The sequence below is a fragment of the Schistocerca piceifrons genome, chromosome 6 (genome assembly GCF_021461385.2).
Source record: "Schistocerca piceifrons isolate TAMUIC-IGC-003096 chromosome 6, iqSchPice1.1, whole genome shotgun sequence".
NCBI classification, from domain to species: Eukaryota; Metazoa; Arthropoda; class Insecta; order Orthoptera; family Acrididae; genus Schistocerca; species Schistocerca piceifrons.
The window spans coordinates 528,722,382-528,737,848 of record NC_060143.1 but is presented as its reverse complement, the minus strand read 5'-3'; the positions used below and the strand labels follow the sequence as shown (position 1 = coordinate 528,737,848).

General features: G+C 38.4%; 1 protein-coding gene across 2 annotated transcripts in view; it reads left to right on the top strand.

Annotated features, from left to right (window-relative positions):
* The window catches only part of LOC124802922 (E3 ubiquitin-protein ligase RNF14-like), a 98,901-nt gene that overhangs the window by 62,127 nt on the left and 21,307 nt on the right, over positions 1 to 15,467 (top strand). For both annotated transcript variants that reach the window (XM_047263994.1, XM_047263995.1), the window contains 2 exons: positions 10,518 to 10,676; positions 12,976 to 13,204. In XM_047263994.1, coding sequence (XP_047119950.1) covers positions 10,518 to 10,676; positions 12,976 to 13,204 — 388 coding nt within the window. The remainder of the gene's footprint in view (positions 1 to 10,517; positions 10,677 to 12,975; positions 13,205 to 15,467) is intronic.

Sequence of the window (15,467 nt, the reverse complement as noted above, 5' to 3'; positions counted from 1 at the left end):
CTCTGAACCCACTATCCAACATGCTAAATAATACAAATTATGAATACAATATTACTGGAACATACCAACACAAAGTCACACATTTGCTATACATGGATGATCTAAAACTACTGGCAGCAACAAATCAACAACTTAACCAATTACTAAAGATAACAGAAGTATTCAGCAATGATATAAATATGGGTTTTGGAACAGACAAATGTAAGAAAAATAGCATAGTCAAGGGAAAACACACTAAACAAGAAGATTACATATTGGATAACCACAGTGACTGCATAGAAGCGATGGAAAAAACAGATGCCTATAAATATCTAGGATACAGACAAAAAATAGGAATAGATAATATTAAAGAAGAACTAAAAGAAAAATACAGACAAAGACCAACAAAAATACTGAAAACAGAATTGACAGCAAGAAACAAAACAAAAGCTATAAATACCTGTGCTATACCAATATTGACCTACTCATTTGGAGTAACACAGACCTAGAAGCTTTGCCTTAACAAATGTCTGCTTGTGTCTGTGTATGTGCGGATGAATGTGTGTGTGTGTGGGGGGGGGGGGGGGGGAGGGGGGGGGGGTGCGCGCGCTGCGCGCTTGCGAGTGTATACCTGTCCTTTTTTCCCCCTATGGTAAGTGTTCCCGCTCCCGGGATTGGAATGACTCCTAACCCTCTCCCTTAAAACCCACATCATTTCGTCTTTCCCTCTCCTTCCCTCTTTCCTGATGAAGCAACCGTTGGTTGCGAAAGCTTGAATTTTGTGTGTATGTTTGTGTGTCTATCAACCTGCCAGCGCTTTTGTTTGGTAAGTCACATCATCTTTGTTTTTAGCTACATTATGGACAAGTAGATAATTTAAGAAAATTCTTTATAGAACGAGCAGAAACTAGCAAAATACACAAAGCAATCACTCATACAAATACATCGGCTACACCATTGCAATTTCATAACCACTTCTACAACCCTTTAGATCACATAATATCAACAGATACGAAGAAAGTAAATTGGAAAAAGAAAACACTACATGGCAAGCACCCGTATCATCTAACACAGCCACACATCGATCAAGACTCATCCAACACATGGCTAAGAAAAGGCAATATATACAGTGAGATGGAAGGATTCATGATTGCAATACAGGATCAAACAATAAACACCAGATATTACAGCAAGGATATTATTAAAGATCGCAATACCACAACAAACAAATGCAGACTTTGCAAACAACAAATAGAAACAGTAGATCACATCACAAGCGGATGTACAATACTAGCAAATACAGAATACTCCAGAAGACATGACAATGTAGCAAAAATAATACATCAACAACTTGCCATACAACATAAACTAATAAAACAACACGTTCCCATATACAAGTATGCACCACAAAATGTACTGGAGAATGATGATGGTGGTGGTGGTTAGTGTTTAACGTCCCGTCGACAACGAGGTCATTAGAGACGGAGCGCAAGCTCGGGTTAGGGAAGGATTGGGAAGGAAATCGGCCGTGCCCTTTCAATGGAACCATCCCGGCATTTGCCTGAAACGATTTAGGGAAATCACGGAAAACCTAAATCAGGATGGCCGGAAATGGGATTGAACTGTCGTCCTCCCGAATGCGAGTCCAGTGTGCTAAGGAGAATGATGAATACAAATTATACTGGAACAGAACCATTATAACAGATAAAACACCACCACACAACAAACCTGACATCATACTCACCAATAAAAAGAAGAAATTAACACAACTAATCGAAATATCCATACCCAATACAACAAATATACAGAAGAAAACAGGAGAAAAAATTGAAAAATACATCCAACTGGCTGAGGAAGTCAAGGACATGTGACATCAAGATAAAGTTGACATTATACCAATTATACTATCAACTACAGGAGGCATACCACACAATATCCACCAGTATGCCAACGCAATACAGCTACATCCAAACGTATATATACAACTACAGAATCTGTAATTATTGATACATGTTGAATTACCCGAAAGTTCGTAAATGCAATGTAACATATACCGTACAGTTAAAAGGAAGTCACGCTTGAGCAAGGTCCGCGTCACTTTCCATTTTGAACCAGACATAACATCTGAGACAGGAAAGAGAAATAATAATAATAATAATAATAATAATAATTGCCAGTCAGTCATTTGTGAAATAGCACTTTAGGATGTATACAGGGTGTGATTCAAAAGTTTCAAGACTTAACTCAGAACTAGAAATTTATTGGACATTTAAGTACGGCGGACTAAAATTCTTCAAAATATGATCCTTCAGCATCAACACAGCACTGCCAGTGCGTCTTCCACTCTTCATAGCCCTTCAGGAAGGCCTCAGGCATCATGCTGTCAAGGGCTCTCATCGAAGCCTGCTTGATGGCATCGATGGAGTCGAATCGCTTCATTTTTAGGCCAGTCTTGATTCGGGGGAAGAGGAAAAAGTCACTTGGAGCCAAGTCGGGGCTGTAGGGTGGCTGCGGCAGTGTTGTCACGTTGAACTTGACCAAAACATTGGCAGCAGCGCGCGACGTGTGAGCGGGTGTGTTGTCGTGGTGGAGAATCCAATCGCCCTTGATCGCCGGGTGGATGCGGCGAACTCAATCCCTCAAGCGGCGGAGCAATCCAGCGTAAAAGCCACCTGTGACAGTCTGGCCACGAGCAACAAACTCCTTGTGAATCACTCCCTTACCATAAAAAAAAAACAGCATGCGCTTCACACATGACTTACTCAAGCGAGCCTTTTTAGACTTCAGTGAAGAAGCATTGTGCCATTCTACACTTTGACACTTCGACTCAGGATCGTACTTGTAGACCCAGGTCTCATCACCAGTAACCACTTTCCATAGAAGGTTTGGATCATCATTCAACCGCTGGAGCATTTCCTGGTAAACAGTCAGGTGCCGTTTCTTCTGACCCACTGACAAAACTTTTGGCACCAGTTTGGCCCAAACTTTTCGCATCATCAAATTCTCCGTCACAATCCTCCACACTCCGAGTCCCAGTTCAATGGCAGTTAATCTAGTACTAAGTCGATGGTCATTGTTTAAAAGTTCCCGCACACTTTCCACATTTTGATCTGTTCGGCTTGATGATGGCCTCCCATAGCAGTCGTCGTCTTCAACATTCCTACGGCCATCTTTGAAACGTTTGTGCCACAGGAAAACCATTGCATGGGACATGGCTTCTTCCTTAAAGGCCTCTTAAATCATACTGAGAGTCTCTGTGGCGGTTTTGTTCAGTCGCACACAAAACCTAATCGCATAACGCTGCTCCAAGTGATACTCCATTTTCGCCTATCCCACTATTCGACTGAGGTCAATGACCTGCACCCACACTGCAAGCGATGCACACTCTCCAGGGTTCTGGAGGCAACTGCTGCAGCATCAGTTCGTTCCCTGAGACCCCCCACTACTTCCCCCACTTGGCAGAACGCACGCGCTCCCCTACTCAGAAATTAATCAGTCTTGAAACTTCTTAATCACACATTTTATAGTGTGTTTTAAAGCCAAGTAGTCATAGAGAGAGAGAGCCACCAGTAGTCTTGTAGTGGAAGGCATAGGATCAGTGCACCTGAAGATTATGCAGTGGAGTGCTATTAAATGGTCATAAATGTGGGAGATCACAAGTGCGTACCGAAGAGTGTCATTGTGAATTTGTGATTTATTAGTCTCGTAACATGTGTAATGTAAATCATTTACTTCAGTTACAGGAGACAAGTCAAAACCATTAACTCTAAATGCAGAGCAGTTGATGGGCAGCTAATAACAGAGCCTAATCCTTGAATTCTTATAAAGAATAGTAACATTTCTCACACAGAATCCACTACAGCATTTTCTAAAGTATCTAGCTTCATGTTAACTACATTCTGACCATTAATTAGTGGTAAAGTCAGTATCGTTTGCTAGTATTTCCATTGCATAAGCAAAATACTTAGATTTATTTAATAGGAAGTAAATATGCCTATTCCAGCTTAAGTTCTTGTCAGTGTTTAACCCAAGGAACTCAGTCAAGTGAGTTTCCTCGATAAGTTCATAATTATGCTGCATTTTAAGCTCCACATGTTTGGTTTCAAAATGCTCCATATGGTTTTTGCAGTGTTCGCTTTCAGTTCCTTTAACTGGCACTAGTTTTTTAGGATATCAAGTATTCTCTCAATAGGGCTTGGAATTTTTTCTGCACCATCACCTAAAATTAAACCAGATTTGACAAGATGGCATGGCACATTGATGTGTTATCACAATCTAATATATTGCTCTGCTGAAATTTGCAATTTCGTTAGCACAAAGTGTATTTTCCAGTTCTGCACACTTGATGTGTTTGGTGAACACAATTACATTAAGTGAAGCTTTTTGTGCTTTCTCTTACTGCAGTCGGAGCGAAACAGCAATTGTCAAAGGATTTTGAAACCATGAAGCGTAAACTTTCAGCAGTGGAAAGGTGTTCAGGAAATTGAAGATTTGTTAAGTTTGTTTTGGGGTGGAAATATGTTACATGACTCTGAGCAGAATAAGAGCACAATGCTGGTGAATGCACAAGTGTTTCGGAGCACACTGTTCATTGTACACTGTTGAAGATGGAGCTCCGCAACAGACCACCCCTACGTGTTCACATGTTGACCCAGCAACCTCATCAATTATGATACGCAGTGGGCACGGGACCATCAGGATTCGACCGTCAATCAGTGGAAGCCTGTTGGCTCTTCAGTTGAATCACATTTTTGATACACTAGGTCGATGGTTCTCCACAAACATTTTCATTGAGGTAAATGGTGGCTCGAAACGTGCAGCATGCCACAGATGCAGGCTGATGGGTGTAGTATTATGTTACGGGAGATATTCTCCCGCATTTGCATGGTACCTGTGGTTGTCTTCAAAGACACATTGACAGCTGCAAGCCATCTGCATCCCTTAATTATTGATGTCTTCCACAATGGTGATGTCATCTTTTAGCAGTATAATTGTCCATGCCTTGGAGCCAGAATCATGATACATTGGTTTGAAGAGCACTTTAGTGAACTCGTATTGATGTCTCGGCAGCCTGATGTAAATCCAACGGAACCTGTCTTGGTCACTATCGGGCACCATCACCATATTTGCTAATAAGTGGTCTGTTGTTTACGTGAATTACATGGCCTGTGCGCAGAAATCTAATGCCACACACCGTCACAATCGTACCGACAGTCACATACTTGATACGAAGAATCGGTGATGTATTTTGTTCCAAAGACAGACAAACATGCTGTTAAGCAGATGGCCATAATGTTTTGACTTATCAGTGTATACAATCTTGATGTTACTCGAACAGTCACGTGACATTTGATTTGGACAGTGCTAGTGCAAGGAATATGTGAAAAACTTTGAACTCCCTAGTACAACAATCTAATGTTCTGCATAAAATTTGACAGTGGAACAGGTTTGCAATGAAAATTCTCGTACTGAGAGACTGTAATGATTTACTAAGTGATGTGCAAATGAGAAATTCACTCGCTGTTTGCGTATTAGAATACTGGGTAAAAACATTACCACCTTTCAGTTGGCTTTAGAATACGATGGTGACATAAAGATGAAAAAAGTAAACTTAACTCAGAATGACATGTCTAACAAGTGAAATAAATCATGCTAGATGGACTTGTTGTTGTCACAAGAATAAATTACAGTGCTAAGACCCATTGTGAAAATAGTACCAACAGACATTAGTAGATTGCGGGATGAGGAAATGTTCGAAAATTGGACTGAATCGTGATTACAATCATTTGTTTATGTATTAGTAGCTGTTCTTACATACAACTCGCTTCCTTGGAGATATTGCTGTGCATGTTTTGCACTTGCTGAAGCACACAGTTACAGAATGGTTGGAGGGTAAACAGCGACACAAGCTCCACTAAAAACTAAATGAGTTGGGGGGGGGGGGGGGGGTGTATGAGCAGACAGCAAATAAAGTCATGTTACCAACCATGGGAATGTGTACTGTGTACTTTGTCTTTTTAGGAACATCTATCACGTTTAAACTGCAGTTTGCCTGAATCCATGTGTTGTTGGAATTGAATTGACTTTAAAATTGGACAGTAGTACGTATTCATTTCTGCAGGAGACAGTAAAAATTTAAATTGGTGCCAGTGGTGTAGTTATGTGTTTCATGCTGCAATGTTGTCGACAGTCACCGTGACATATGAAAGGAACGAAAGGGTGTGCATGGTTCTACGCAGCCAAAGAGATCATTGCTGCAAGCAGACAATAAGTTTGGAAGCAAGAGACACTGTCGAATACTCACATTGTCACAGAAATGAAATTCCATAAGTGTTCAGATAGAACCAGCTGTGTTCTCAGGTCCCGCAGTAACCAAAACCTCCGAAATTGCCACATATGTGGTAGAAACAGACAAATATTTGTGACAATGAGGATATAAATTTCACAGCTGTGGTATGATGATGATGATGATGATGATGATGATAAAAAATAGTGGTATCACAGATGACAGGGTTAGCAAGTGTAAAATTATAAAACAAATGGTCCGTTTAATGTAAACCATTTAATTGATTTCTCCTGGTATTATCAAAACACAGACAATCAATAAATGGCATAAATTTAGAATAGGTGTAATGTTAACATTTTAGGCAGATTCTTTGTTAGTAAAACAATTTGTGATTATGATTAGTCAGAATATGTTTAAAAAATTTGCTCAAGAAGCCTCTTGAAAAAAAGGGTGCTTGGCTAATACAGTAAAATTTCCCACAGCCTTTATCAAAAATTTTCAAAAGTGGGCAAGATGTTCAGCTTTGTGATGAAGTCCAAAGGGATTTACTTTACACAGATACTCCACTAAAACACCATCTGCCTCTGTTACATTTATGAAGAATTATTTTAAACACTCTTATACTTACTGTTTATCATTTGAAGGTCTCTCATTTTAAATGTGCTAAGGACCAAAAGTAATGTTTTCAGATATAACAAAAAAATTGTGTGACATATGAATTAGCAACCATGTTTTAAGAAACAGAAAACTAAAGATTTGAGAGCAGAAGATGTCTCAAGCATTACGTTACTCCGTGTAAACGGGCTAAGTCCAACAGAGATATTGTGCTATAATAGTTGATGAACAATGACTAAATGTAAATGTCTTAAGACTTGTAAACAATACAAAATAAAGATAATCAGTCTGTAGTATCATTGCACAAATCGGAAAAAAATGTGTATGGTGGTGTGGTATAAACAGTAACGTAGGAAGCAAGTCCTTCTTTCCTTTATCTCTCTCTCTCTCTCTCTCTCTCTCTCTCTCTCTCTCTCTCTCTCTCCTCTCCCCCCCCCCCCCCCTTGCCCCTGCCCCCTCCCCCCATGTTGTCTCATTTAAGTATACAGGATGGTCCATTGATTGTGACTGGGCCAAATATCTCACGAAATAAGCGTCAAACAAAAAAACTACAAAGAACGAAACTTGTCTAGCTTGAAGGGGGAAACCAGACGGCGCTATGGTTGGCCCGCTAGATGGCGCTGCCGTACATCAAATGGATATCAACTGCGTTTTTTTAAATAGGAACCCCCGTTTTTTATTACATATTTGTGTAGTACGTAACGAAATATGAATGTTGTAGTTGGGCCACTCTTTTTTTTTTTTTTTTTTTTTTATAGGTGGTGCTGTAATAGTCACAAACATATGGCTCACAATTTTAGATGAACAGTTGGTAACAGGTAGGTTTTTTTTAAATTAAAATACAGAATGTAGGTATGTTTGAACATTTTATTTCGGTTGTTCCAATGTGATACATGTACCTTTGTGAACTTATCATTTCTGAGAACGCATGGTGTTACAGCGTGATTACCTGTAAATACCATATTAATGCAATAAATGCACAGTATGATGTCCGTCAACCTCAGTGCACTCGGCAATACCTGTAACGATGTTCCTCTCAACAGCGAGTAGTTCACCTTCCGTAATGTTCACACATGCATTGACAATATGCTGATGCATGTTGTCAGGTGTTGTCGGTGGATCACGATAGCAAATATCCTCCAACTTTCCCCACCGAAAGAAATCCGGGGAAGTCTGGTCCGTTGAACATGCGGGCCGTGGTATGGTGCTTCGACAACCAATCCACCTGTCATGAAATATGCTATTAAATACCGCTTCAATTGCATGTGAGCTATGTGCTGGACATCCATCATGTTGGAAGTACATCGTCATTCTGTCATGCAGTGAAACATCTTGTAGTAACATATGTAGAACATTATGTAAGAAATCAGCATACATTGCACCATTTAGATTGCCATCGATAAAATGGGGGCCAATTATCCTTCCTCCCATAATAGCGCAACATACATTAACCCGCCAACGTCGCTGATGTTCCACTTGTCGCAGCCATCGTGGATTTTCCGTTTCCCAATAGTGCATATTATGCCGGTTTTTGTTACCGCTGCTGGTGAATGATGCTTCGTCACTAAATAGAACGCATGCAAAAAATCTGTCATCGTTCCGTAATTTCTCTTGTGCCCAGTGACAGAACTGTATACAACGTTCAAAGTCGTCGCCATGCAATTCCTGGTGGACAGAAATATGGTACGGGTGCAATCGATGTTGATGAAGCATTCTCAACACCGACGTTTTTGAGATTCCGATACTCGCGCAATTTGTCTGCTACTTATGTGCTGATTATCCGTGACAGCAGCTAAAACACCTACTTGGGCATCATCATTTGTTGCAGGTCATGGTTGATGTTACACATGTGGCTGAACACTTCCTGTTTCCTTAAATAACGTAACTATCCGGCGACCGGTCCGGACACTTGAATGATGTCGTCCAGGATACCAAGCAGCATACATAGCACATGCCCGTTGGGCATTTTCATCACAATAGCCATACACCAACACGATATCGACCTTTTCCGCAATTGGTAAACGGTCCATTTTAACACGAGTAATGTATCACGAAGCAAATACCGTCCGCACTGGCGGAATGTTACGTGATACCACCTACTTATACGTTTGTGACTATTACAGTGCTATCTATCACAAAGCAAAAAAAGTGGTCCAACTGAAACATTCATATTTCTTTACGTACTACACGAATATGTAATAAAAAATGGGGGTTCCTATTTTAAAAAAATGCAGTTGATATCCATTTGACCTACGGCAGCACCATCTAGCTGGCCAACCACAGTGTCATCTGGTTTCCCCCTTCAAGCTAGACGAGTTTTGTTCTTTGTAGTTTTTTCGTTTGATGCTTATTTCGTGAGATATTTGGCCCGGTCACTATCAATCGACCACCCTGTATAACTACAAGAAAGGAATTTAATCTATAAACAAACAGCAAGCAATTTCAGCTAACGGATTTTTTTTTTTTTTTTTTTTTTTTTTACTTGCAACAAGAAATTTGCCATAACTGTTTATTCACAACTAAGTGCTGCTTATTACTTTAGCATGGGCGTGAATCATAGTATTTCGTTGTTTAGTGCTCCAAATTTTCAAAATTTAATGTATTTAGCTTCACATGAGTGAGTGTTCTGGCATCTGTTACACTACAATATTGCCCTGATACCTGATCGTGTGGTCGTCTTACCAATATCTAAGCTATGTTATAGCACCAGGATCTGAAATGTTTGGAGCCTCATTTCCACCAGTACTGTCAAAAAATAACAGCTACCGATGAAACAATGTAAAGTCAGTGATGTAGCCCTTCTGAAAATGTAAGTGCTATGATGAAGTCCCAAATATAAAACATCCAAACATATCCACATACCTGTGGAAGGTAATACTGGTTCCACTCCTGAATTTATTTGTGCAGTTAAATGCTGCACAACTCTCCCCATTTTTCTCCACATACAATGGAATGTATAGACAGTACAGTTGTGACCTAAAAATGCTGTAAGTACCCACAACACAACAAACAGTATGCAACTATTGCACATTAAACTGATGTAATTCCACATTGATTGTCAGTAGTATAAAATACTCGCATGGATGTTGCAGATTTAGAGCGAATAAAATCACTTTTGAAAGAAATGGTACTTAACACATCTAGAACATTATAACTTTGTTTGGCTACCTTCACAGTCTTTTTCTTTTCTTTCTTCTTCTTCTTCCTCCTCCCTTTTACTTATTTTTTTATTTATTTTCTTTATTAGCATCTTACATACTTAATAAAATGCCTATCTGTGTTCTACCTTAGTTCATTGTGGAGTTTCTTCTTCTGACACTAGATAATTTTATACCTTGAATTTTCCATTAGAGTTGAAGAATGTGGTGTGTGTACAGTCACCACCAGACATCAAAAATGCAATTGCTAATACCCTTTGTGTATTTCTCATCATGTCCAGAAATGAGGAACATCCTGCCCACCATCCTTTTCATTCCTCCCAGAGTGGTATTCTGCCACACATCCCATAGAATCTACACAATTTTGTGGTACATCCGTACATCATATCCACTCCCAACCCTCTTGCCACGTGAGTCCTATCCCTGTGTAAAAATCAGTGTTTGCAATATGTTATAAGCATACTTTCTTATTTTTGAAGGATAAAGTGGGTGCACAGAGCACAAAGTTTGACCCATGTGGTCATGTGTTTTGTCGCAATTGCATCTCCTCGTACCTTGAAGTCCGCATCAAAGAGGGCACTGTCCATCATATAGCCTGCCCTGAGGATAAATGCACCTCAGAAGCGACACCTGCACAGGTACGTTTTTTTATTTACGATTAGTAACATGTTATTTATTAAGCAGTTCAATCAGGATTTTAAATTGTGTTGTTTTACCTCTTACAATTGCAGATAATTTTGAAGTGTTTAATGCCTTTTTTAGTTACTGCTAGAAAGTTTTTCTACACTTACTATCGTTTAGTTTCTTCATTGGGACATGAAATTATTCTGTTTTCCACAGGAATGCATTTTATTAAATTTCCCTTTTTCTACTTCCTCGAGATTGGTACAGTATCAAGAGACTTGATTATGGCACACGGGCAAGAACGATAAAACCCTGGGAAATGCCTGTGTACTATTGCTTAGTAAACTTGCTTACAAATTACACTTCCATATTTTCACTGTATTCTCAAGGCAGTGCAGTTCTTCAGAAGTGTAGCAAATAGAGAGGGTACAAGCAGGGAGGGAGGATGTCATCAGTGCCCTAAAATGGAGGCCTTCCAAATGCAGTTAGAAAAAACTCTCAATAGAAAGCCCAGGTCCATCAGGGGTTCTGCAAAACATTGATATTATTTTCAGCTTTAAATTTTCCTACTCCTAAGTCAAAGGACTTGATGGATCTCAGGGTGATAAAATTCACTGCAGCAAAAGGGTTAATCCAGCCTTTAAAGTAATGCTATGGAATGTTGGTTATTGCCATTGAACCAGAGAGAAATAAAACACCATGGAACTGTGCAAAATTAACATTTTAATTACTGCTTAGCAGAAGAGGGCTAGGGACTAAGAATCCAAAGAGGTATTAAATTAGAGGTAAGGCTAATATAGTGGTCATGGAAGAATAATTTAGCAGATCTGAAAACAGAGGGGAAAGTACACTGTTAGACTACTATCTGCACCTACGTGAAAAAGAAAAGTGAAAACAAGCTCTATTAGGAATCCGTACAGCAGACACAATTCTATTGATAGGAACAACTGTTTTAAAAAGTAAAATAACTAATTTTATTTCAGACAAAAGATATAAGCAAATATACTTACTGTTGATGGATACAAAGTATTATTGACTGCAAAATTGTCAATAAACAGTTAAAAGTATGGTGCAACCCACATCTCTATATAGAGACATTATCTGGCTCGAAACAGCCAGGGTAAAATTCAAAATTATACGAATGAGAAGAGCTGAACAAAATACATACGCTAAAAGACAAAGAAGGTATGCTCACTAGATTGCACAGACATACATATATATTGGTATATACCTTTGGAACAATTTCCACGTGTTTTTTAATTGTTCAGTCATATAGGTTCCCATAAAGAGCTGGAATTGTGGGCAGCCAACAATTACCAAATCTCCTTTCCAAAAATTTAAGAGAAACCAGTTTTGTGTTAAGTATAGCATGAAACAGAACTCTTGACTGTGGAACAGTAACAGAGGTCGATATCAATATCAGTGGTGCCAATGACACTGTTTTCTAACTGTGTTCAGGGCACATAACTCAGTTTCTTGTCCTTTGCTTTAACTTGTCTGTAATTAAATATCATAATGACTTCAATGATTTGGTTGCTCATTTTTAGGGCAACAAATGATTTTTGATGTCCTTCACTGTCTCTAGTTTGGAAATTCTGGATGTACGAATTTCACACTTATGAGTTACTGACTTTATCTTCTCTAGTGTGGCTTTCTTGCATTTATGCAATTTGTTCCCTTACAGAATTTGTTACTGAAGGATTGGTGGCACAAGGGAGATGACTCATTTCTTGTTTGTTGCCTAAGCTTTTGAAATATAAATTCCAGTACTGTCATTATTGCAGCAGGATGCAAAAATGAAATGCTTCTTTAAAATAATCAGAAATCAGAAAAGTCATTTATTAAATGAAAATGCTTTTGGTCAATTACATTTCAGTTGCTAATACTCTTGAATTAGTACGTTCTCCGGCAGGAAACAAATTTTGCTAAATCTGACTCCCTCTAGCACTGTAGTTGGAAGACATGTTTTATGGTGCCTGGTACATGAAATTAGAAGTGTACAGGTAGATAGTGCCCTCAGTGAATTAGGAAATGCTCCTTTACCCAGATGTTGAAGAAACGAAGCACAGTGAAATGAAATATCAAATTCATAATGAGCCCTGCAGAACTACTGTATTCTGTATTAAGTCATTGAAGTTGGCAGTAGTGAGAAGTCTTTGCACTCACACTGTTTGTTTATTAATTTTCACAACATTTTATGCGAATGCACAAGCATATTGTAATAAAACCACACATTGTAGGAACAAAATATTGTAGATTTAATGTGTAGACTCTTTAAAAGTTCAAAAAAAAGACTTCCTTTCTTCATTTTAGGTGCAGGAACTTGTGAGCCGAGAATTATTTCAAAAATATGATTCTGTGCTTCTAAACGCTATGTTAGATTCAATGGAGGATGTAATTTATTGTCCGAGGTCCTTTTGCCAGTACCCAACAACACGTGATCCTGATGAGAAAATGGCGACATGCCCAGCTTGCAATTATGTTTTTTGTGTGTACTGCAAGATGGTCTACCACGGTGTTGAACCATGCCGTTATAAGTCAGGTATGTGTCATTTCTCACACACACTGTTGATGTATGAGATTTCATTTTTATACATAATTCATCAACTTTAAAGAAATAGAGCATGAATAAAGTACAGACATGTCTCATAATATAAACATAGGAAACTACTTTTTTTTCTAAATAACTTTTATGCATGTAATGCTGCATTGGAGTAGTTCTGTACTTTACTGAGTAAGAGATAGTGTTTTGGATTTCACGTAATGTTAACACACATTTTACATGAAAGGTGTTGTGTTGTGTACCTGTTGTTAGTAATGAATGGCAACAATTACTTCTATTTCTTAAATGTGTTAGGGTCTTGAGTAAGATGAATGCAGAAGGCACCCAAACCTTACATCTGTAATGGCCAGAACTGTTGTTTGGTTGTATGAAATCATGAATTGTCATGTTGCAGCAGTGCACTTGCAGATAGCAAACTGTTGTTTTAATTAGATTGTAGTGTCTGGATGTCTTTTAGGGCGTATTTGTTTATTGCGTGAGAGACAATGAATCTTCATGACTTACAGTGCCTCTGTGTAACCTCCTTTTCATCCCAGAAAGAGGTTGCTATAATCTTCCATGCTGTATTTTATACTTGTTTCATTTGGATTGTGAGGCTGAGTGCCATTCCTTGGTCATTATATTTCTGGTCTGTGCTAGTGGACTCAGGTTTCAAACCCATTTCATGAAGAGAAGCTTCACCTTGTTCAGCGCATCATAGAAATTATTGACACGCATCACTATTTCAGTTCGGTAGTCAACTGCCGGGGCACCAATTTTGAAGCTACTTTGTGAAATTAGAGCACTTCTTGCACAATTTTATTTGCTGGACCACAATGGCTGTTTACAGTTGTTGAAATGTCATCCAGTATCACTTGGCATTACCTTTCACAATATATTTTATAGTTGCTGTGTCTTTCACATAATCTCAACACATTGTGCCTGAAGATGATGAATAGCATAAGCCACAGCTACTGCACTACTTGTGAACTTTCAGCTTCATTTCTAGACTTCATGGCTGCAACAAATATGTATCACCATACTAGCTTTTCATTCTGGAATCACTGTACAGATAGTAAGTTTCCGAATTTTGTAATTCCATGGTGCATATTGTAGCCATCTTAATATTATTTGTCTACCAGTGTTTGTACATACACACAGCTTTGATCACGATTACCAACTTACTTTTTCTTTTAATTGCACTTTTACAGTTGTCATGTGACTCTCACTTACAAATTTCTCCACATGAAGTCACAGTTTTGTAGTTAAGACTAAGGCTGGTAACATTGCTGATATTTTTTCCCGCCTCTGGTATGCAAAAACTATTGTGATTTCTTAGCAAGTTAGCAAGTCATTATCAGATGAGCTGTTAAAAAAGAAATGGGGGACAGTAAAATACTGGAAAATTAAATTACAAAATTATGTTAACTATAATGTTGCAGGTACTTATCAGTCCCTTTTCATAGGTAACGTTCCTGGTACCTAACAAAAGTGCACTGCCTCTATTATTCCTTAAGTCATTGTTGGTCGTGGTTCTTCTCCACCAGCTGATGGATGGAACAGTAGAGCAGTCTGTATTATTACATATTATACATACATTCGACATTTCCTGTTGTAAATGATGCACTATTTTTGCCACTTACTGTATGGTTGTTTAATAGTTATGTGGCCAGTTGTTTTCAGTTGACATACATGAGTTACCTTGATTAATAAGCAGTTATGCTACTACTTATAATATAAGACACTGTATGCAGATAACACTTCTATACTGCTTCACACTCCGTGATGGTAGCAGTTCAGTATCAGTGATAAACAACAAGGAACACAGTACAGTGGAGACTTCATTATCCGGATTAATTATTGTCATGTCATTTGAATGATCAAAAATCTGGATAACTGAATGATGAAGAAAAGCAATTTTTTTTCTAATTATTAACTCTAGAAAGACAATGTATATCATCCACATATGGTTATCTTTTGTGTATGTTGTCATATGATTATCCTTCTACCATTAATACATAATGTCAAGGTGATCGTTCCTGTAAAAATCAGTAGTACAGAGTTTATTCCACAAGTTCATTTTTCAGTTTATTCATCACTTCTTGATTTATTTATTTATTTACACATCTAGTTCCATAGGGTCAAATTGAGGAGCAAATCTCAAAGATCATGGAATGTCCCAGTACATGAAATTACAATATATAAGTAATAACAGATAAAATAAAAGGTGTGTGAACCCATAAAAGTCAAGCTACGAGTTTAA